A 24,658-nucleotide genomic window follows, 5' to 3' on the forward strand; every position below is an offset into this window, starting at 1 on the left:
ATGAAAAGGCAGGAGAGTGGAAGCAAATACAGAGAGAGGGGGGAAAAAGGGAGAGGGAGTGCAGAAAACAGAGCAAATAAAATTATTTAAAAAGTTTCTACAATACATACACACTGAGTATAGACTGGCCACCTGTGCTAGCACTGATGAAGGGGTCAGGAGGGAAATTCCTGATACAAGGCATTGGCTAGGGAAAAATTAAATTGAACCGAATAACTCAGAGGAAAAGCCGTGGTGGTAGAGAAGGGATTTTCCAAGGCCCAAAGGGCAGCGTGGCTGAAAGTCCAAAGGAATTGTGTGCACAACCCTCACTTGCATTTCTGGAAATCTCTCCTTGAAACTTGGGGAACAGGGGAATGGAGGAAGCTTCATGGACTCCAACTGCAATCCCTTCCACCAGCCTTGCTTAGGAGCCTACCTGTGCAGCCTCCCATGGCATGGGCTCTGGAGACGTTCTCAGGGCTGGGGGAAGGCGAGTAGCTGGGACTTCCAGAGAGTCTCCAACACACGGGTCAGCTCCCATGTTAAGGGTAGTTCTGGCAGCTGGGACAGGAGTCGGATTCAAGTGCACATTTTCAGAGAGGCGTGGGAAACAGCAGGGAACTGGGAGGCAGAATGAGCTGTGTCCCGAGTGTCAGTCAGGAGCGGGAGTGGAAGGGAGCTTAACCCACAAAGCAGCATGGAGTGAAGTCACAAACAATCCCGAAGCCTCCCCGTCCCTAAGGCCTTTTGGCACAGACACTGTGGTGGGGTCATGCAAAGGAGCAGCCCCCTTGGAGGGCCTCCTGAGGGGAGTGAAGAAACCACAGACAGAGGTGGGAAGGCAGGGGCGAGGGGATGAATCAGAGTCTGTCATTGTATATCCAGACTGTATCAACCTTGCTGCTAAAGCCATTTGGTGGCCTGCCTGCAGAGCAGCCCCTCGGAGCTTGGGCTGGCAACACCTACAATTCCCCTGGATTAAGAGGTTAGACCTACCTTGGCGTCAGTTCTCCTCTCACGTTATTCTCCTGGGGTCGGCAGATGAGGAGAGCAGACGCCCCTCAGTCGTCTCACCCCCACCCCCTCTTTTCTACAAGGCTGGCTCAGCATCTGAAGCTGGGGGGGGGGGGTGCCACATGTGGCAAGACAATTGTGATCACAGACGGGTCTTGAAATCCCTCCAGGAACCCAAACAGCCCCTTTCCTATCCTCTCTCCCCCGCATTCCTCCCTGAGCTGTCTGCACAGATTTGGCAGGTCAGCACGTGGCCCCAGGCTGGGTTATGCAGAGCAAGTTCATCCACAGGAGGCTCACATTCCTATTCGGGGTCTTCCCCCACCACTGCACAAGCATGGTAGGGAAATCCCTCTCCAGTGCCACACTCCCCAACACAGCCCTGTTCTGCAGCAAGATGCAGGCATGGCTCAGGTTTCAGCCCATCAGTGCTAACTCTGCAACTTCATTTACATTTGCTCTCTCATCCCACAAGTATTTGTTTCCCCCTCTCTTCCCCACCGCCTCTTTCACCAGCTCTACCGCTTTGCTAAAAGCCAAGCAGAGATGTCTCTGCTGGACCTAAATCCCAGCGACAAGCCCTCTCCAAAACTTTCATCCAGATCCAACTTCATGCCAGCCTCTAGCTCTGTAAACCCTGGAGCCAGAGCCCAGATTCTGGGGAGATTTGGATCTAAGCTCCATGGCACGGGCCCATCACTTACATTAATGCCTTAATCCACTAAAAGCATGTGATTTCAAAGGGAAGCCAATGCCAGGAAGCTAGCAGGAGAAGAAATCCCTTTGAAATCCCCTCCCTCTCCTGCCCACCTACTCCCATCAATGCTGGCAGAAGCAGGAGACACTCCTGTGGCTTCTCAATACCACTCAAGGCTGGTGCTACAAGGGAAACTTCTAGGCTGGTTCCAGACAGTGTTCTTTGTAAGCCGTGTGCTTGGGCAGCCACCCAGGTAAGATTCAAATGCCTCCCACTTCATTAGCCGAGCGCCCACACCCAGCAGCCTATGTTTCTACTGGTGGTGCACATTAACACATGCCTCCATGCACATACAAATTATTCTGCACATGGATGGAAAAAATGAAAAGGGAACATTGCTCCAGAGTGTTACCAACCCACAGGCTATGACAACAACCCATCCCACTGCTAACGGAAAAGAAACCTGCCTTTGTGCAGCTGTTGCTTTAATGTGATGAAAGCTCCCGTATCTCAAGCCAAGGGCATCTTCTCTCTCGGACTCTGTAACTCCAGACTGCACCCCACTGTCCGGGGAAGAGCTGCTCACTGTCCTCTTCTGTAGCCTGTGATTCACATTCTTTTCCCTTGCACCAGAGCTCCCTATACATGCTGCTGGCTGCGAGTGCTCTGCTAATCAGCTGGACAGCATTTGAATCTCTCCTGGGTGGCTGAGCAAGTGCTCAGCTTACGGGGAACACTGCTTCACACCCCTCTATGCCAGCACTTTTACCCCCAGAACCTCAGGGAGTTGGGAGGTTGTTCTGCAGGACTGGAATAACCCCCATGGCTTGAGATTTGAACTGGCCTCCCTCTGAGCACCCCTATCCACTTTGAAGGCCTCATTCCTGTCCACAAGGCCCTACACAGCTCCTTGCTGGCCTACTTCTCTAACCTAGTTGCTAATCACACCCCTCCTGCTGCACTCCCCTTCACCAATAATGCCTCAGTCTGTTAGTCTTTTTTAACCCCACAGCCATTTCCTGCCCTATCTCCATGCCACCCCCCTGCCCCATGGAACACTCTCCAATGATCGTTCTCTAAGCCACCTCAGAGGTTGATCTGAACAGGGAGGCAGTGCTAAACTGCTCCCAGTCTCCAGCGGCTGTCCAATGGGGAGAGCAGGGCATGCTGCAGGCCAGGACTGAGGTGTAGCAGAGCTGGATGGGGACCCTGGACTGCAATAACAGGAGCTGGAAGCCAGGTATGAGATGCTTCAGCAAAGATGGGGGGGAACCCCTGGACTGGAACAGCAGCTGCTGGAGGAAGTGCACTGGCAGAGGGGTGCAGGAAAATCTTGCACATCGACCCTTCCATATGATGAACATGCTCTGTATATTTTCTGACTCTTCAAGTGTTTCGCCCAATATTTGTGACCTTAAAATTTTTTTTAAAAAACGGCTGCCCTGCAATCATTCCATCCTTGTAATCAGGCTCTGGCTGGATGCTCTTTCAGCAGCAAGACTGACATCATTATCCTGTCAGCCTGGCACTCCACCCATGCAGAGACTTTCCGCCTTGTGAGGTAAGGTGCAGCCAGATCTTTGCATTCCTCACATGCTTGCTACTGAAGTTTCCTGCCAGCTGCCAGCCACGGTTACATCACACCCACCCACCCCTCCCCAGAAGCCCACTTGCTTTGCCCGGGCTGCCTGCATGGATCCCCAGCCAGCCTGCTAGTCCCTGCAAGATTCACCTCAACATCTTTCTTAGCCTGGGTAGGCAGAGCTGTGGCAATAGTGTTTTGCTAGCTAGGAGCTTTCTAAACACAGCACTTTGGGCACTGGATCCCAATACAAACCTTCATCACATTGACACTTGGCATTCTACACTAAGGATATAAAATTGCGGTTAATAGACTAGTCGATGGAATTTCCATTGACTACTCGACCAGTCGATAGGCACTTTTGCATTCCTCCTTTGAAATGTGGAACTCCGCGTGCAGCCCGGGACCAGCAGGAAGTCCCCCTGGCTCCAGGCTGCGCGGGTGGGCCTGCTTTGAAATGTACAAGAGTCCCCAGCGGGGGCTCTTGTGCATTTCAAAGCCACAGTGCCCTCATGGAGCTCAGTGTCAACGGCGGACTCCCCAGTGGAGCCTGGGATCTGCTGCAGACTCCACAACTGATCCTGTTTCTGGTGAAATGCCACACCATGGTGGCGTTTCAAAGGGGCAGCTGCCGCATAGGTGAGCCGGGGATCAGCTGTGCGGCAGCTGTCTCTTTGAAATGCAGTCTTGGCATTTCAAAGGGTCAGCGCTATGGAGCCAAGGGTCAGCTGGGGCGGCTTTGAATCACTTGAGCCAAGATATTCCGCATTTACCATTCCTCCAGAGCAAATATAATGCAGCCACATTAAGACTCCAGGTTCTGGGGAAATGCTGCATGGTACACGGGGTCAGCTGGGGAGTCCCCGGCTGACCCCAGGCTCCATGGCACTGCCCCTTTGAACGCTACTTCCACGTTTCAAAGGGGCAGCACCACACAGCTGAGCCCAGGATCAGCTGTGTGGCAGCTGCCCCTTTGAAACGCCACCTTGGGGTTTCAAAGCGACAGTGCCGCATAGCTGATCCCCAGTTCAGATAGAGGCAGCAAGGTGGGGGGAATCAACTAGTCAATAGACTATCCAATAAGCACTTCTTTATCAGATAGTTGACTAGTCGACTAGTCCTTAACATCCTTATTCTACATGGCAACCCACAGACCCATTCCTATAAGTTGCACAGTGTTTGAGATGGACAGGAAGCTTTTACTGGACAGAACTTACCACCACGGCCCGAACCCTTTGCAGATGTTTGTGTGGGTACCATCAAGGCAACTGAAACCACAGCTAACATCTCTGTTCAAAACTATAGCCAGCAGGACCCATGTTAATGGTAAATTGAAGCAGGATTAAAATAAATTATCCTTTATCAACTGGTCACTCTTTCTCCCAACAAGGAAATAATGGGCCAGATCCTGAGCAAGTATAAACTGTGACAGAGCCCCTGTTATACACCAGTGGAGCTATGATAATTTACACAGAAGATCTGCCCCCATTGTATCTGGATGGTTACTTGAAAGTCACATTAGCATCTTGCTTGTGGTGTTACAGATATGGCCCAAGAGGCATTTTCATTCTAGACCCAGATTTCAGATACCTGTAACCTCCTGAAAACAATCGCCCTCTGGTTTGAAACTGTTCTTGTGGGGTTTCAGCTCAGAGTTTTTAGGTTTTTAAGTCTGTAGCCATTTCTGTGGGTGAAAACAGTAAAGTGTATGTCACACTATAGGATAGTCAGTCAAGTGCTTTTTCTGTACTTGCTGAAAACCATGGGGGATAAATGGATAGCTAAAAATATGCATTCACAGCAACAAAGAAATGCAGCTGCATTTCAGGAGTTACCCAGTGGAGTGAGTGCACATCTTGTATTTAACTCAGTGCAAAATTGCTCCCTTCATTTCCTTCTTTATAAAATCCAAAGACATTAAATATCAGTTTTTAAAAACCTCAGTTACATTCCTGGAGCAGTAGGTCTGAGGCTTTGAATGCACTCGAGCCAAGACATTCCACATTTACCATTCCCCCAGAGCAAATATAATGCAGCCACATTAAGACACACAAATAGTTTTACATGGGCATAAGAGGGACTCTTAAGGGTTCCCAAGACAACTGTGAACTGTCTTTCCTGGAGGTGTGTCCATATTCCGTCTCAACACCACTGCTGCACAATGTGGCTGTGAGGGGTACATTGGATTTCAGATGGAGGTGTTAAGCTGACCCACCCTACCTCCTCAGAGATCAGCATGGTGAGGACAACAGAGGATTGGCCTGAAGTCTCCCAGAATTGGCCTCAATCTCCCAGCGACTATTTGAAAGCAATCCTGGAAATTTTAATAGGTATTTTAAGAAAATGACATTATATCATGTTGGGAAAAAATTCCCAAAATAGCTTCAGCCACAGGTGGCAATATTAAGAAGAGGGATAGTTCTGTACAGATCTCTAGGCCCCTCACACTCCATGGCTGCTGGCAGTTTGTCAGCACGTGACAGTCTGGAATTCAGGCCTGGAGCAGGGTTGTAAGGAGGGACCAATATCCATTATATCCAGAGGGGCACTGACCCGTCACAATGTGTTTATGGGATGTTTCGGCCTTTATGAGGTGAGCTGCTGCCGTGACATCACAACCCAGTGTCATGGAGATGCAGAATCGCTAAACTATAGCCCCAGCGGCCCCACAGTAATGGGCTCATTGGCTGAGTGACTGGAAAATCAGGACTTGCCTAGGGAACAGGGGGCTGAGTCGAGTCCCCGACTGGGGATTATGACATTCAGAAGAAATAGACACGTTGCCCCTCTTGGGCACTCAGGGTATGTCTACACTACAAAGTTAATTCGAACTAACAGACGTTAGTTCGAATTAACTTTGATAGGCGCTACACTAGCGCTCCGCTAGTTCGAACTTAATTCGAACTAGCGGTGCGCTTAATTCAAACTAGGTAAGCCTCATTCTACGAGGACTAATGCCTAGTTCGAATTAGCTAGTTCGAATTAAGGGCTGTGTAGCCACTTAATTTGAACTAGTGGGAGGCTAGCCCTTCCCAGCTTGCCCTGGTGGCCACTCTGGACAACACCAGGGAAACCTGTCTGCCCCCCACCCGGCCCCAGAGCCCTTAATGGGGCACGGGCTGGCTACACACTTTGTGCCAGTTGCAAGCCTGCCAGCACCCAGCCAGCAGACCCTGCACCTGGCATGCCATAAGCCAGCCACCCAATGCTGCCCAGCCCTCTGCCTCTTCCCGGGACCAGCCTGGTGGCTCCCAGGAGCCTGCTCGGGACTGCAAGAGGCGGGAGCCAGCTTAGTCTAGTGCGGAGATCGTGTACCTCATCGAGGGTTGGGGGGAAGCCTCCAATGTCCACGATCTCTGCACTAGCCACAGGAACGCGGCTGTCTACGGCCGCATGGCTGACAGCAGGGCCGCCAGAGGCCACCAGCGGACCCGGGAGCAGGTCCGCTGTAAAATAAAGGACCTGCGGCAGTCCTACTCCCGGGCCTGCCTGCCAGGGGCCGACCCGGAGGCCTGCCCCCACTTTCACGCCCTGGACCGCATCCTGGGGGCTCATGCCGTCCATGCCCCCCGGGTTGGTCATCGACCCCGGGGAAGAGGGACTCGTCCAGGACACCGAGGAGGAGGAGCCGGAGGACGCCACGAGCCAGGAGCCTGCCCAGGACCCAGGACCCCCGAGGAACCCCACAGACCACATCTCCTGTGTCATCCAAGGCTGGGGAGGCCTCCACCTGTGAGTACCATCATGCTCCCCTTATGCGTACGGGGGGGTGAGGGGGGAGAGGGAGCCCAGGGACCGTGCGTCTGGGCCTTGCCCACCATGGAGCAGCAGCTGGGTGTCACGCAGGGGGCCTTGGCCTTGCAGAGGGGGGCTGAGTTTCACCCACCTTGTCCCCAGGGAGAACTGACCGCTGCTCTTGTTTCACCACAGCCGCAGCACCTGGGACTGCAGGGCGCACCACCCCGCCTGCAACAGCCACCCGCACCCGGGCCAGCAGGTGTGCCAGGAATGAGGAGGACTACCCGCGGCGGCACCTCCGGTTCATGGAGCAGCTGCTCCGCAACCAGGAGCAATGGGTCCGGAAGGAACTTCGGCTGCACCAGCAGAGTGTGGATGCGCTGGAGGAGCAGGGCTGTGGCCTCAGAGGCCACCTCCAGACCCTGGTGGACTGGTTCCTGCCTCCTCCTGCTCCGGCTCCTGCGGCTGCCCCAGCTCTCGCTCCTCCTCCCACCCCTGCTCCCTCTCCTGCTTCCTCCGCACCCCCCGTCCCTCCTGCCCCACCCTCCACACCTGCTCCCCCCCCCCCCCGAGGCCCCCACACAAGCAGTGTTGCGAGACGGGAGAGCCAGCCGGACCCCCAAGCCTGAGTTTTTCCTTCCCTTCCTCCCCTTCCACCCCCTTCCAGCTCCCTCCTCCCAGGTTTCCCCCTCCCCTCTCTCACCCTCACTCCTCCCTCCCCCCACCCCAGTTATGTAAAATAAAGAGTTTTTTCTCCAAAACAGGTGTCTTTATTTGACATTAGGAAGGGAGGTTAGGGAGGGGAAAGGGAAAGGGGGGGAGGGTGGAAGAAGGCCCCAGTGGGGCATGCAGGGAGAGTTCAGTCCTCCTCCTCCACCTGGAAGCTCTCCCGCAGGGCTTTCCGGATCCGGACGGCCCCCCGCTGGGCTTCCTGGACGGCGGCGGTGCGGGGCTGAGCGTACTGGCCAGCCATGCGGTCAGCCTCAGCCATCCAGGCTGGCAGGAAAGCCTCCCCGTCTCCTCTCGTACAAACTGTGCAGCACAGAACATGCTGCCACCACGGGAGGGATGTTGTGCTTGGCGAGGTCGAGGCAGGTGAGGAGGCACCTAAATCGGGTTTTCAGTCGCCCAAAGGCCCCCTCTATCACGATGCAGGCCCTGGTCAGCCTCGCATTGAAGGCCTGGCGGGAGGGGTTGAGGTGCCCCATGTAGGGCTTCATGAGCCAGGGCTGTAGGGGATAGGCCGCATCCCCCACCAGGCGCACGGGCATGTCCACGTCCCCAACCCTGATGTGGCGGTCGGGGAAGAAGGTCCTGGCGTGCAGCCTCTGGCACACGGAGGAGTTCCGGTACACCCTGGCATCGTGTGCCTTGCTGGCCCAGCCCACATTAATGTCCGTGAACTGTCCCCGGTGGTCACACACGGCCTGCAGGAGGACGGAGAAGTACCCCTTGCAGTTCACATACTGGGAGGCCTGGTGTTCCGGGGCACGGATGGGGATGTGCGTCTTGTCGATGGCCCCCCCGCAGTTGGGGAAGCCGAGGGCGCCGAACCCCCGGATTACGGCGTCCGGGTTGGCGAGACGGACCACCCTGCGGAGCAGCACCCGGTTGATGGCCTTGACCACCTGCGGAGAGACACAGCAAAGCCCGAATCACTGGGGCGCCCGGGTGGCTGGGAGTGCTCGTGCCCTGGCAGTGCCCCGCACCCCACTCCCGGGAGCAACCCCCCCGGGCGGCGTGTAGTACGGCTGGGAGAGACCGGCCCCTCCGGTGCGGGGCACTTTTGCCTCCTCCCCTCCCCCCGTCACCCCGTTTTCCCTGGAGAGGCCCATCCCCTCGCCTCCGGCCCAGTGGCCGGCAAGTGCCGTACCTGCATGAGCACCGCTCCGACGGTGGACCTCCCCACGCCGAACTGGTTCCCGACGGATCGGTAGCTGTCCGGCGTGGAGAGCTTCCAGAGGGCGATGGCCACCTGCTTCTGGATGGGGATGGCGGGCCTCATGCGAGTGTCCCTTCTGCGCAGAGCAGGGGCGAGCCACTCGCAGAGCTCCAGGAAGGTGTCCTTCTTCATCCTGAAGTTCTGGGTCCACTGTTGGTCTCCCCAGCGCTCCAGGACGATGCGGTCCCACCAGTCGGTGCTGGTGTCCAGACGCCAGATGTGGCGAGGCACGCCGGCGCCTGGGCGCCGCCGCAGCTGTGCCATGGCCCCCCAGGTGGAGAGGCAGGGGGTTGATGTGCACCAGGTGAAACCAGGCAGCCTCCAGCCATTGCTGGCAGGCTTGCAGCAGCAAGTCCATAAACTGCACCAGAAAGTGCAGGGCGAGCTCTGGCTCCATGTTGCCACCTGCGGTGGCATCCCCGAAGGGAAGCACCGACACAGACGGGCGCAGAGAAAAATGCTTTGCTGTCCCTCGGCGAGGTAGGCAAGCAAGCGGAAAAGCTGAGAACCGGCTGTCCAGGGGGGTCCCTTTAAGCACGAGCCTCAGATAGCCTCAGACAGCAGCCACACAAAGCAACTACTGACCTGATGCCCTGCCAGAACCGGTTTCAGCCGCCCTTAAATGCGCCCCTGCGTCCAATCAGTGTGGACGCGCTAGTTCGAATTAGCAAAACGCTAATTCAAACTAGTTTTTAAGTCGAGATGCGCTAGTTCGAATTAGCTTAGTTCGAATTAGCGCTGTAGTGTAGACATACCCTCAGAGAACTCTGCCCGTGCATTGCCATTATGGGGAAGAAGGTCAATGGAAAAACACCACAGCAAGCAGCAGACCCCCCCCACTTAGCAACAGCTGACCCAGCAACTCAGGGACTAGCTTCTGGATAAGCACCACTAACAGCATCTCCAGGGGGCCCTGAGTGACACCCCCAAAAGCCAATGGGTGGGTAGCTGTATCAGGATCTGGAGAGGTTTTGTGCAAAGGTTTGGGGAACCTTTGACAGTGGGGTAGATCCCTCAGGATTCTCCAAGGCCTTCCCCCAACACCTGTCATCAAAACATTCTCCCTCTCTGTGCTGCTGCTCCTGTCCCATGAGGGGGATTCTGTCCCCTCATTCTCACACCTTTTATCCGCATTTCCAACATACAAATTGAAGAACACCTCAAAGCATGCAAGCCCCTGACAGTGACAAGCAAGAGACTACCCCAAGAGAGAGTGGAGAGGCTTGTCCATTCCCTTCCCTGCTATTTTGGGCCAATGGGATTCTGCGTGCGCTCCCGGAGCCAGGTCCGCTTGCCAGAAGCCTGCCTGTATCCTCTCCTTCCTTTTTCTGGCAGCCAGGAATCCTAGGCTGTGCAGTGAAGTGACCTGGTTCCATTTATATTTCCCCTCTGTGGACCATTTGCAAAGTCAACAGTGCCCAGACAGGAACCCAAAGGGGAGGCATGTACTGAATGTTGAGCTGGTCTCCGGCAGCATCTGCTACTGATGTGCTTGCCAGCCACTCAAAAGACTGGGAAACCAGAGCCCGTGTCCAGGAGTGTAAGCAGCAGGCCTAGAACTCTGGGTTGGACAGCCCAGCTTAACCCTTCCCTGGTGAGGACTAAGAAGGATGACGACAATGGTCCTGAGTTTTCTGGGGTTGCTGATGAGATGGATCCCATGAAGGTTTCAGAAATGGCAGTAGGTGTCCGCACAGTGGTCTTCTGTCATGATATACGGTTAATGGTGGCAGCACATGCCCTGATTTCCAGTGAGATGCTGACCATATTAATGTGAACCCAGGTGGAGGCTAGGCTTCCTTTTTAACAGTGCTCTGACTACTTTCATCCACTATTTAATCTGAGGAAGTGGGTCTGGCCCACGAAAGCTCATCATCTAATAAACCATCTTGCTAGTCTTTAAAGTGCTACATTGTCCTGCATTTTGCTTCAACTACCCCAGACTAACACGGCTACATTTCTATCACTATTCTGACTGCAATCAACAGTGTTAAGCAAGACAGGGCTGTTATCTTGCATTTATTTTGTCAATTCTAGCTCTCAAGGATCTCAAAGCATTTTACAAGGGTGAAAAAATTAAAATTAAAACCTCTGCAAATACCAACTCCCTCCCTCTCCTGTGAGGCAGGAACTATCTTTACCTTCAGACACAAGAGGCCAAGCCAGGACTCTCAGCCCTTTGTCTTAAACACATGAGACTGTCTTTCTTCTAGGATGCATCACTGCTCTAGATTTCTATCCAAGATCTCAGAAGGCATGTTTCCTGGCAAAAGGTGCTGGTACCCTTGCATGGAAAGGCCACTTGCCCACTGTCCCGGAGATATAAAGCTCCCGCTGGACATAGTGGTGGAAGAATTTGAGTTGGACTCAGAACACGGGGATTCCAAAATCAACTATTAGCTTAACGACTGCCTCTACAAGCCCAATTAGTGATGTTATGGCTACGTACCCTAGTAGAAACACATGGTGCTGTAAAAGTGGCTGCTCATCTGCCTTAGTGCTCTTTCCTGTAGAGGATAATGGGGTTCTATTCCATTCTGCCTCTCTTGTTCAGTACGTAAGCGAGCCATGGGGAAAATACTGAGGCTGTACAGACTGGATGGTCTCCATACCTGTGGGATCTCAGCTGTCTCTTTCAACAACAGTCTGGTACAGCTGATCATCTTATCTAGTGTCTTGCTGGGATTAAGGCTTGGGTTGAGAAGAAATGGCTATATCCCAATCCAAAAAAAGATTTGGACTTACTAAGGGTGTGTCTACACTGTCAGTGCTGCAGGTGCACTGATGCAGTATATCTGGTAAAGACGCTCTATGCCAACAGAGCAATTATCCTGTTGGCATAATAAAACCATCCCCACAAGTGGCAGAAGCCACATTGGCAGGAGAATACCACCCCACAACAGAGTGGTGTTCACACTAGCACTTATGTTGGTGTAACTTATGTCACCCCATGGGGGTGGTGGAGTGACAAAATCTGCTGATGCAAGCTGTACTGTAGACATAGCCTTAGGCCATATCTTCACTTGCCTCACTGGAGAGCAATCTTCTGGTGTTTGATTTAGCAGGTCTAGTTAAGACCCACTAAATCAAATGCTGAGGGTAGTCCCAGTCAGCACTAGTACTCCTGGCAATTGCAAGGAGTAAGGAAAGCCAACAGGAGCACTTGCTCTGGATCGCCTCCCTCTGTGAAGACAGCACCTAGTTTGGCTTAAGACAAGCCAACTACAGCTATGTATTTTACGTAGCTGGATTTGTGCACCTTAATCTGACCTTTCAGGTCTAGTGTAGCCCTGGCCTCAGACTGTAGGCAAGGACAATCTTTCTGTTCAGTCTGAACAGCAACTAGCACAACGGTGCCCTGTTGAGTTATCTTGGAAAACATGGAAGGGGTGTTCTCAAAATGGTTAGGGACACAACCCCCATGCTCTGCATGTCTAACTACCGGAAGCTGGTTCTATACAACTGGGGATGGAGGACTCAAAAGTGCCCTGTTCTGTTAATTCTCTCTGGCACTGCACACTGCATCTGGCACTACACGCTGTCAGAGACAGGATATTGGGATAGATGCACCAGTGGTCTGATACAGCATGGCCATTCATCTGTTCAGCTGGGAAAGATTTTGCCCATCTTTTGTGTTCTAGAATTTGCTTTGAAATCCTCAGCTACTATACCTCAGCCTTGCTAAGCCGGGCCAAAGGCTAATGAAACTGCTTGACACAAGTAGTAGCAGGAGCTGGTAGTACTTCTCAATAATTATCTAGACCAGGGATTGGCAACGTCCGGCATGCATGCCATAAGTGGCTCGCAAGATGATTTGCAGTGGCACACACAATGAACAGGCTCTACCTTGCTCCCCTGCACCTGCAAGATCGGAGCCAGTGCTGGCTTCCTGCAGGGGCAGCAGGGATGGGGAGGGGGGCAAGGAAAGTCTGTTTATTGCGTGTGCCCTGAAGATGTGAGACTGAGCCTTGAGGTGGGCAGGAAGAGCCTAGGCACGTTCACATGCTGTCGCAGGGCGCGCAAAGTGGCATTGCGTGTACATCGCCTCCGCATACAGAAGCGGAAATGACGTACATCAGCTGAGCCGCCCCTCGTGGCAGTTTGGCCCCGTCCCTTTCCTCCCCCTGGGGTGGCGACTTCATGGCATGTTCCTGGCTCTGTCACAGCCCCTAGGACGGGAGCCAATCGCAGCCAGAAGGAAGGAGAGGGCAGGGAGAAGGCGGCATGTGCGTGCACTGAAGGCCAAAGTCTGGCAGCTCAGGCTGGCCTGGAAAATCCCAAGGCTCTGCGCTGGATCCAGCTTGCAGGGAAACGCATGCGTGGCTCCTCCCCACAGGAAAAGCTGGAGCAGAGCCCAGGGCAGAAGACGAAGCGGGGCACATGCTGGAGAGAGCTCCTCCCCCCCACCCCCTAGGAGAGCGGCGCAGCCTAGGACAGGAAGGTTACATCTTGGCACACCACTTCAGAAAGGCTGCCGACCCCTGACCTAGAGGACTGTGACCTTTTTCAGACGCTGTCCTGAACATCTCAAGGTCAGGTTACTGCTGCAATTTAAGGACACACAAAATGTCATTAAATAATGGGTCAACTCCCACCAACTCCTGCCACAGATTCCTCACCTCCACCTCTCAGTTCCTTCATTTTCACCCACCTGGTCACTGTCGTAAAGTGCCTGGAGTGGACTTCGGCCTGACTTCCCATGCCAGCTGGTCCCCAGAATCCTATCCTCTGCAGCTGGAAAGAGAAAGACGGGGAGAAGTTTATTTCTCTCGCTACTGCCTCTTGGGTATCTCTTGAGATGTTATGACCGAGAAAAGAACTGCCAGGGAGAGAGTCCAGGTTAGATATGGGTTAGTGTCACCTTCTCTATAGGCCCATTCAGCTTCTTACACCGGACTAGCAACCTGTCCCCTTCCCCCACTTGCCAAGCTGTCTGTCACACTGAGTGTGACTCCTTGTGAAGATGGTCACCTCCGGTCTCGCATTTACTGGATTCAACTCCCATATCACATACTCAAAGGTGTCAATGCACTGCTTGCTGCTGCCCACAGGTGGGATTTCTAAACACAAATCCCAGTTTGCATATGGCCCTACATACCACATGAAAGTTCTGGAGCCAACTGAGGGTTAAATTCACTATATATTTGAAAGAGATTGTCCGTCTGTCTGTCCATCCATCTGTAAGTCTGTTTGTTCAAGAACTCCTCCTGAATGGTCAGAGTTAGGACCACCCAACGGGGCATGCAACTTCCAAAAAGCCAGGCCTATATTGAGCTGTGCCAGGACAATGGGAAATGCCTGGAATGCAACTGTTTTCCATAAAATGGAAAGGGAGGGGGTCTGCTAGCAGGGACAGTTAAGCTGGCAGCAAGGGGCCTTGAGACAGGACAGCTGTAAACCTTACTGGAGCAGCAAGGAGTAGGGGTGAAAATGGGATAGATATGTACTTTATATTATCTTATATAAATAAAGCCAAGGAATATGCACTCCTCCCCTAGCTGTGCCTGCTGCAGCAGCCATGGACAAGCATTTCTCACCTGGCCCCAAGCTGCTGCAGAGACAGAGGACTGAGGCTGTCCACTCTCCCAGCCTGCATACTAAACCCCATATCACCCTCCCCCCCGGCTCCAGAAAGAATTTAAATGAAGAAAAACAAAACTGATTTCAGTTAAGGACCGGAGTAAATCCTCTACTACATTATAGCTAATATCAGTGTTGGTCAGCCAGGAGGTGTCTGGGCACTAGGGCTGTAATAGAATAAGTGTTTAAATGGTCAACCAATAAGCATGAGCTGTCACCAACACAGCAGCTCCCGGCTCCACACCAGGGAGCTGGCTGCCACCCCACATGGCCGGTTCTGTATCAGAGGCGACAGAGTGGGTGGCAGATGGCTCCCCAGGAGCTGGGCTGCAGGTGGGAGCTGGTGTGCACAGGCAGCTGGCTTAAAAGTGTATTCTGCAGAGCTCACAGCGCAGCCAGCTCCTCAAGAGAAGGCTGGCAGCGGGGAGCCAGCTCCTGGTGCACACTGGCTGCCGGTCCTGCGCCTGGGGAGCTGGCTGTGCTGTGGGCTCTTCAGCATTAGCTTTATACTGCAGAGCCTGCTGCATGTAATGTATCAGCCCTTAGATTTTCAGCAGTTACATGGTTACGTAACCGCTTTTTAACAGCCCTACTGAGCACCCCATTGTAGGAAGCATCTTGCAAGCATTCATAAAATCCAGACACGTGTAATTTAAGTTGTGTGTCCCATATAACACACAGGACAACTGAGGCAATAGGTACTCAGGATTTATGGAAATCAAGCCATAAATGACTTCCCTGCAGTGAATAAGGGTGATAAGCAAGGAACAGACCTGAAAGTCTGCATTCAACTTATTGCTTTATAAACATGATTTTTCTCTCTCTCACGTACACATGCTCACCCCACCATTTATTTGAGATTTAAAAGAGAAAGATCAGGGTGAGGTTAATAAATGTATTTGTAATGGATATGGTAATACAAAATTTCCATATCCCTGTTCTTCATAATATCTGAATTACTGAAAGTTTTCAAGTTCACCTTTCATGACTAGTGCTCTGTTGTGTGAGGTTTTTTTTCTCCTGTATTTAATTAAATTTGTAAGCCTAGTCAGACTAGTTTCATTTTTATTTTGTTTTTTCTAGTCAGTTTCTCTGGCTCTGGATACTAGCAAAACGGTTGCAATATTTGGACTGCAAACACTTCATGGGTTGTGTTTAAAATAAAATACTGCTTATGTAGAATTTAAGAAAATACATGTATCTTCAAGATATTCCTGCCAATAAACAAAATCCAAATGTGGGGTACAAACATTTCATTCAGACCCCTTTAATATAATAAACTACCAAAAAAAAAAAAAGGCAATTGTATTTCATAACTTTAGTTGCAACTGCCAAAAAGCTAGACCCATGTGGACATGAGAAATGTCACTGTCTACCAGGCTTGATCAATGAGGGAATTTACTCAACTGGCAATAACCAACAGCAATCCCAACCGTTTCGTCTGACAAGAGGGTATTACAACATTTGTGCTGGGCTGTGCTGTGCTAAGGAACAGCTCTAAACATATACGTTTCAGGGTTCAGATCATTTGCTAATTAATAGGGAAGTTGTCAAGATACTTAACCGTTATAAATTTGTTATAAGTCTTATGTGCTTTTTTAAAAGATTGCTCTAGTGTTTGAAACTAACATCAGCCTCTTGCTCAGTTTTTATTTTTCTCTATACTACATTGATACACTGATTTTTTTACTGGAGGGTTGTTTAAACTGGTGTCAGACTCTAGGAAATATCCTACCCATCTGCTGTGTTATTCCAATCTGCAAGGCAACTGGAGATATTGAGGGAAAGTTTTCATTTATGAGAACAATGATGTTTCTAGCTCTTATTAGGACTTGTCTATACTTATCCGGAGATGGATAATCCGGAGATCTTCTGGGGTTTACTTTAGTGGATCTAGTAAGGCTGATGGTACTCCCATCGATCCTCAGACTCCATGGGGGCGCAACGAGTAAGGGAAGTTGATGGGAGAAACTCTCCCATCGACCTCCCGTAACGGGGATGTCATGGTAAGTCAAGCTAAGGTACACTGACTACAGCTATGCCAGTCACATAACTGTAGATATGTATCTTAGTTTGTCTGTTTCTCCCAATGTAGACCTGGCCTTAGAGTTGTGAGAAACTCCAGATGTGAGTTGATGCAGTGCTCTTTGCCTGAGTTTGCTGACAGCCTGAAACAATAGCTATCAAGGAAGAGTCATAGAAGCTTACTTTCTCTTTATGAAAATTGACATCATCACATACCACCTCACTCCAGGAGCTGGGCCTTATTTAGGTCAGTTGATGTTAACTCTAGAGCTTAATGACACGTGTGATGGATAGGGGTGCTGGCCAGCACCCAGTGACTAAAGAGTTAAGCTTAGGTAGCTAAGGGGTGTCGGGAGTTTTTTTTAAGCAGAAGCTTATAGAGGCAAGGCATTTAAGGTCTCTTGCAGGCCCCCACCTTCTGCACTCGGAGTGCAAGGAGGGGAACAGCCCTGACAACACGGTATTAAACATGCACATGATTCATCATTTAAACTGCTGGTGGGAATAGCAGAATCATCAAGCTCATACATTTATCCACAGCCAATGGATGCAGGGCAGCTGCTAGCTGCCAGCTACGGGCCACTTCAGTTCCTATCAGTTTTTTTTTTTTTTTTTTAAACACCTATCCTGCTCTAAAGGGTGGCACTAGAGGCGGACTGGCCCAGCAGGACACCAGGAATTCCCCGGTGGGCTGTCCACTGAAGGGCTGGCCAAAGGGCCAGCTGGCGGCTACTGGAGGAGGAGGGGATTGTGACGGGGCACCGCAGCCCCACACTTTAAATTCCCCGGCGCCGCATGCCAGCCATCTATGGGGCACAGTGGGGCCAGGGAGCACATGTGCAGCGTGCTCAAACGCTGCGCAACAGGTGAGAGGGGGAGACGCCTGGGTGTGACGTGCCATCATGGCCCAGGACTTTAAAAGCGCTCGGCCCAGAGTTGCACCGCACAGCCCAGCTCAAGGCCTGGCACGTGGTCTGGAGCCTCGGAAGCAGCTGGGGCCCGATCACAGACTCCAGCGCCGCAAACTGGAAGGCAGAAGGTAGGAGAGGGGAGGGGAGGGGGGGAAATAGGAGGAAGAGGTGGGAGAGGAAGGGGCTTGTGCTGAGGAGAAGAGGGCAGGTCAGGAGAAGAAAGGGGAAAGGCACCAAGGGACAGGGTGGAAGAGAGACAAATGCCAGGGGGCCAAGAGAAGACAATGAGGAAAAGGGCAGGAGGGGAGGTGTCAGTGGGAGGGGGGAAAGGGTGATGCTGCGAGAGGAGAGGGGAAGGGCATTGGGGGCTAGAGTGGGACGTGCTGGGATAAGGATTGAAAGAAGGGGTGGGCATGAGGAAGGTAGGGATGGAGCAAGTCATGTGTGAGGGCACAGAGGCATGAGGGAAAAGGGGGGCAGAGGGTAGTGAGGGGGTGGGCATCAGGGAAAAGAGGGCAAAAGGGGTAGGGGCAGTGAGGGAAGGGGGAGGCACCAGGAGGGTGCAGGGCTAAGGGAGGGTGCAGGTGCCGGGGATTCCGGGGGTGAAGCAGAAGGGCAAACACCTGCAGGGGAGGGACCAGCACCAGAGGAGAGAGGCAGGGTAGGTGTGTAGAGGGAGGTGTTAGGAGAGGTGATGAGGAGAGGTAGCTCACACAATCAGAGTGGGGCTACTGGAGGAGTGGGCACAGGGAGGAGAGAAGGGCTGGTGGAAAGGGGGCAGGTCTCAGGAGGGCTGAGGGCAGTGAGAAGGGCAGGAGTCCGAGTCAGGACAGCAGAGGAGGGTGAGGTGTTGGGGGGCAGCAGGCACCAGGGGAGCTGATGGAGCAAGGGGAGGAGACATGGCAGCAGAGGGGAAAGGTAGAGGTTTATAAGATATTAATAACTTGGGTGCCACAGTGGCACATCCAAACAAGCTCCATGAACTCAGTTCTGGTGCAAAATTCATTCTGCTCATGGGAGGAAACTCTTAGAGGGAACACTAGCTCCAGCCTCTCTGCCCCCAAGTTAATGTCACACACCGTGGGATAATGCAATTGCAGGATAGTTGCATGAGGGGGGATTGGCGGGGGCCAAACTAATCCCTATTGGTAGGAGGATGGTAGGAAAAGTCCGTAGAGGGGTCACATGACACCTTTTACTTCTGGTCATGTGCCCATCTTGCCCCGAGAGTGTGTCATCCAGAGGCCTGGCTAATAGGAGTCAGGGGATGTGGCTAATGGGGGTCAAAGAGTAAATTTAAAAAAAAGTTCTTTGATGTGAAAAAGTGGGCCATTCTCAACCCATTTCCTGGGCCTATTTTGATTGCTAGTCCGCCCTGGGTGGCACCCCAGAGCACTGTCCTATTCCTCCTCCCTCGTCTAGCTTTTATAATGCCCCACTCCCGTCCTGGGTTAAACATGAAGAATGGGGAGAACTTCCATTGGGTGTTCTACCCTCCGGTGGTCACAAGGAAACAGTAATTGTTGGTCTCCTTCTCTGATCCTCCTCCCCCTGTTGCAGTGCAGTAAGGAGGCAGAAGGAGCGCTCAGGGAGAAGGGGAGCAGGGTGGAGCTGATCAGGGGGCCTAGAGAGAAAAAAGAAACTCTACTCCACACAATCTCAGCCCTGCTCTGGCCCAGGAAGGAAAGGGAAAAAGTGGATCAGGAGCAGAGGGGGAATTCTAGCTCAACCCTCTTAAAGTTAAATCACCCCCCTCCGATCCCAGGACAGAAGAAGAGGGAGGAGGAAGACACAGGGTGGAGGGGAGAGAGAGAAAAGCAGAGAAAGGTACATCTAGGGCAGGGGATGCCCTGCATGAGTGGTGCTAATTGCAACAGCTAACTATCCTAGCACAGGAGCAAATCTGGCCCTGTAGGAAGGCGATGTCAAGGGAAGCTGCTCTGGCTTATATTGGGGCTGAAAGTGGCTTTAAAAAAGTAAAAGGGTTCTCTCACTACAAAGGCAACTTCTACTCTCTTGGTATTCACACAGCTCATCAAATGCTTCAAATGAGCCACATCCACCCTGACTTAATTGTCTTCATTTAACCGTGGTTCTAGACTTGACAAGTGACTTCCTCTCTCTTATATACACTGAACATACCCCTGCCTCTACAGACTAATATGGCTACCCCCCGAGACTTATAAATGTTTTGCTACTGCTAAAGATGGATTAAAAACCTGGATCTTGATTCCAGATCCCATCAGATTTTTTTGATGGGATGGGGAGATAAATGAGAAGTAACAGTTTATATCTGAATCCTCCACCCTACCTACCAATCAATCAATGAACAAACCATGCGAGGATTGTTTTCCCAGGCACGCCGGATGGTATTGCGGATAATTGACTAGTTGATGGAATTTCCATCGACTACTCAACTAGGCACTCCCGCATTCCTCCTTTGAAATGTACAAGAGCCCCCAGTGGGCCGCGGAGAATGGAGTGCATGCAGTGCAGAATGGAGCCCGGAGTCAGCGGGAGACAGTCCCCCGCTGACCCCGGGCTCAATGGCTTTGAAATGCACAACAGCTGCCACTGGGGACTCTTGCGCATTTCAAAGGAGGAATGCAGAACTCTGTGCCCAGGACAGCGGGAAGTCCCACTGACTCCAGGCTGCATGAGAGTGCCTGCTTTGAAATGCACAAGAGTCCCCAGTGGCAGCTGTTGTGCATTTCAAAGCCATAGAGCCCGGGGTCAGCGGGGGACTGTCTCCCGCTGACCCTGGGCTCCATTCTGAACTGGCATGCTGTGCGGAGCCGGGATCAGTTGGTGACTCCTCAGCTGACCCCGGGGCCCACGGCTGCCCCTTTGAAATGCAGAGGCAACGTTTCAAAGGGGCAGCGGCTGAACAGCTGATCCACCGCCTCCGCATTTCAAAAGGGCAGTCCCCAGCTGATTCTGGGTCCACACCCAGAGCCCAGCGTCAGCTGGGAACTCCTCAGCTGACCCCGGGTTCTGGGGAAATGCCACTCGAAACCGGGGTTAGCTGGGAAGTCCCCAGCTGACCCCAGGCTCCATGGCACTTCTGTGTTTTAAAGGGGCAGAGCCGCACAGCTGAGCCACAAATCAGCTGTGCCATGGCTGCCCCTTTGAAACGCTGGCTTGGGGGCTCAAAGTGGCAGCACCACACAGCTGATCCCTGGCTCAGCTGTGCGGTGCTGCCGCTTTGAAGTACCCCTTGCCCCCCACCCCTTTTCTGCCTCTCTCATAGAGGCAGCAAGGGGGAGGGGGAGAAATAAACTAGTCGACAGACTATCCAATAAGCAAATGCTTAACGTATAGTCGACTAGTCCTTAACATCCCTAATTTGGATGCCATTGAATAAAAGTTCCAGTGTTGATTCAGCCTGAATCCCAATCAGCCTGATGCCAACACCTGCTGCAAACCCAGTCAATGAGGTTGCTCATGTGAAAACAGGAGACAGGATCAAACCTGAAAAGCCATCACTGGGCACTCTACCATGCAGGTCCCTAGCTTTGTGACCTCCCACCATACAGCCTTGGAAAATACTGTAACTTGACCCTCTCCATAACACAAGGACACCCTGAAAAGTTCAGCAGCAGATGATAATTGCTGCAGGAACATTTTAAAGGGAAAAGAAAACTTGTCTCAAAGAGGTTAAAGCATGAAAATAATTCTCATATTAGGGTTTGTACATAGACCTATTTTCAGCTAGGTAATTTGTGATCTAGGATACCCAACCATAGTCCTTTTGAAATACAACTATTTTTCTTTTTAAGGGAAAGACCAGACGTTAAGGTCTTATCACAAAACCACTGCTAAATCCAGACCCACACAGGAAATTATACTTCCTGCAGCACAAGATGATTAAGGAGTTCCTTAACCAGAAATAACTGACAGTGGTGCTAGGTTCCTCCATCCAGTGTATCCGTTAGTCCACAAGTTGATGTAGCAATATCTGTGGTGGCCAGAGAAGAGGGGCAGACCTGAGGCACCCAGCACCCTACTGGGACACTTGCCCAAGGAGCGAAGTCATTTGCAAATGAAAGGCAAATGGTTCCACTGTTTAAAATCTTGTTGTTACAAAGAAGAAATAAAATATCTTTTAAGTAAAACCCTGCGAAAATCTGAAACTGCAAGGCTGTTTCCCAAGAGGGTTTATTGCTCTGGTTCATTATTATAGAGTTGCTCATGAGCAGAGCTTGACAAACGGTGGCGAAAGTCGCTCGCCAGCCCCGCACTGCACAAGAGCCATATTGCGCATGCGCGCACCTCTGGGAAATGGGGTGCACGTCTGAAATCTACTCCCCTCAGGCGAGTAGATTCTACAGTTTGTCAAGCCCCGCTCATGAGTATCAGGCCACTCACACGGGCTTGCTATTGTAGCAGCGTTGCCAGTTCTCGTGATTTTATCATGAGTCTCATGATGCTTATTATCTTCCTTAAAGACCCAGCCCCTGGAGTCAGGTGGATGTGCGAAGTTCTCAGTCTGCATTCTTAAAGAGAAAGCACGTGTCTAGCCCTTGTAGCTGGGGAGCAAAGCTTCAAAATGTGACCCCAGTGCACCTTAAAGGCCCTAAAATCATATGGAAAATACAAAACAAATCTAATGTGTCTATGTAATCTCAAGATTTTAATGCCAATCTTATGTTAAGTGAGCCTGACTCGTGATTTTTGAATGTGTGGGGTTGGCAATATTAGGTGCCCACTGATTGTGGGGGATGCACTCTGGTTGCTTTTGAGGGCCGGCACTGCCTTTAATTCAAAACAGCAGGGAGGGATTTGCTTTGGAAAATAACATGCTTGCAAAACAGTCACATTTCTAGCTGCAGGAAATAACTGTACCACAGTGGGACAGTGTAGAAAACCAGGAGAGATTAATGGACCCCTCTCTATTTTGGGATCAGAGCCATACGTACCATAGCTGCTGAGGTTGACGTGAAGCCCAAGAATACACATGGCTCAGTGTAGCTAAGCTGGAGAAAAGGGGGCTTTAGCATCAGTATAAGGACCCCCCCATGAATACACTGGTACAGAGGTCCTGCAGGTCAGATGCAGAGCCAGCTCTGGAGGCTCAATTGGCCAGAGCCCCTTCCCCAACACAGGGCCAGCCAGAGGGGTGTGCGGGGATTGGCTGGAGTTGTGGGCAGAGCAGATCGGCTCTCCAGTAGCATAGTGCTCCTGAGGCAGGGTGTACATGTGGGCATAGTTTTTCATTGCTACCAGTACCTTTGAAGGCAACAGCAGCAAAAGCCATTGAAGCAATTGCAATTTAGACCCTATCCTGCACTGAGTGCTGCAGTGCCACCCAGAAATCCCCAAATCACTAGTGCAGGCTCTGGCTCAGGACACCCCCCTTCCACAGACACCTGCAACACCCGGCCTAGTGTGGTAACAGGGCACATATGGTGTGTTCTTAAAGACGGTTGTCGACATGCTGGTGGAGGGGGGGGTCTTAGAGCCGCCCTGAGCTGCCAGTGGACAGCAGTTAGATTGCAACATTTTGCGTCTCTCTCCTGGTTTTGTTTTCACAAGCAATTACACCATCCTCAGACTAGTCCCTTGCTCAACATTCATGGCTGAAGCCAGGACCAATTCAGATTTTACAAGCACACAGCCCACAGGAAGCCTCGTAACCCAGAAAACTTCTGTTTGCTTTACACTAATTCCCAAGAAGAAAATGAGATGGGCTGCCCAGCTGGGACAGTCATGCATCCAAGTCCCACCTGCAGCAATGCTTTCGGCAGAGTTTTAAACCCCCAGTGAATGGGCAGTGCGTAGACACAAGTGGCTCAGCTAGACCTCGCTCACTGTCCCACCAGGACAGGAGCTTTGAAGTCACACAGCTGCCAATTGACCGTCATGTGTTCGGTCTCCTGGAGACGGGGTTGGAGTTGCAACATCAGAGGCAAGTGGCAGGATTTAGCAACTCACACGATGGCAGATTGAGAGAGAATCAACAGGACACAGGCCTTGTAGTCAGACAGAATGGGGGAGCAACAATACAGAGCAATAGGTGATGGCACCAAGCACTGAAACACTGCCAGTCGTTCTATTGACAGCAGAAGTCACTGAATCGAAGTTTACTTTACAGGGGTTCCACTGTGTATCTTTTAACAATGATTCCAAACCTGCAACACCCCCTGCTTCTCTGACCTCGAGTCTGCCTCCCGCATTCCCAACAGTGGCTCAAAGGAAGCTTCCTAGCTCCTGAGCTACAGCACCCTCCTGCCCCCCCGCTCTCCTACTCTTGGAATCAACTCCTGCCAACAGCTCAGTTCATGTACTTCAATGCTGCCCTACCAGCCCCCAGCCTTTCCAGTCCTGAACTCCCCTACAGACAATTCCCCCCACACAATCCAAAGCAGACACAGACCTACGCTGAACTCTCAAGTGGCTTCTTATTGAACGCTGGGTAAAATACACGGACTGAGCCTTGAACTGGTAACCAAATACATGACTAGAGGAGAAGAAATCCTCTGGTTTTTATACAAATCTGTTTCTTCCATTCAGTTTGGGATGAACCATGAATTAGAGGAGGGGGCAGGTGGGGAATAGTATTTCTGACCATTTATTGTTACCTTGGCTTCATTTCAGGAGACTGAGTGGAAGAAAAAGGCCTCACAGTTCTGCTGGGTCTCTTATAGTGGCTCAGTTCCCGGGCAGGAAGTACCTTTGCTGTATGGCCTCTGGTCTCTAGGGGATTGAGGACGAGGATGGAGCCAAAAGGTAACGGAATAGTTGTGACAGAGTGGAAAAATAGGGTAGATTAATGGACCCCCTCTCTATTTTGGGATCACAGACACAAATACCATGGATACTCCATCATGGAGACCACTCCAAGACCATAACGTTTTCTCCAGTTCTGACTTCACAGCCCATTAGTGGCTTTTCCAGATTCCACATCCAGCCCATTTTGCACACACAAATCCCTGAAAGGTTTCGCACACCCACAGTTGTTTCTATATGCAGGGATATGGTTTAGCCAGCTAGATCCAGTTCCTAGAGAGAAGAAACCCTCACACTCCTGCACTTCCTCACTGCATTTCTCAGACAACTTGGAAGTCAATGAGGAAGAGAGGTGAAAGGTGAGGATGGGACCAAGATAAAAGTTGGGATCCAGTGCCAAACTTTTCTAAAGTGCAGGGGCAGAAGGGGATGGTACTTTAATTGATTACAAAGTTTAT

At 51.7% G+C, this 24,658-nt stretch overlaps 1 protein-coding gene across 4 annotated transcripts in view; it reads right to left on the reverse strand.

Annotated features, from left to right (window-relative positions):
- CHST13 (carbohydrate sulfotransferase 13) overlaps positions 1 to 24,658 on the reverse strand; it is a 79,440-nt gene that overhangs the window by 2,854 nt on the left and 51,928 nt on the right. For 2 of the 4 annotated variants that reach the window (XM_075938778.1, XM_014577611.3), the window contains one exon: positions 13,607 to 13,689. In XM_075938778.1, the coding sequence (XP_075794893.1) occupies positions 13,607 to 13,689 (83 nt within the window). Of the gene's footprint in view, positions 1 to 7,772; positions 8,642 to 8,886; positions 12,817 to 13,606; positions 13,690 to 24,658 lie in introns of those variants that run through there. The other 2 variants (XM_075938777.1, XM_075938779.1) reach the window with 2 other exon arrangements.

Source organism: Pelodiscus sinensis, chromosome 11 (assembly GCF_049634645.1).
Source record: "Pelodiscus sinensis isolate JC-2024 chromosome 11, ASM4963464v1, whole genome shotgun sequence".
Classification (NCBI taxonomy): Eukaryota; Metazoa; Chordata; order Testudines; family Trionychidae; genus Pelodiscus; species Pelodiscus sinensis.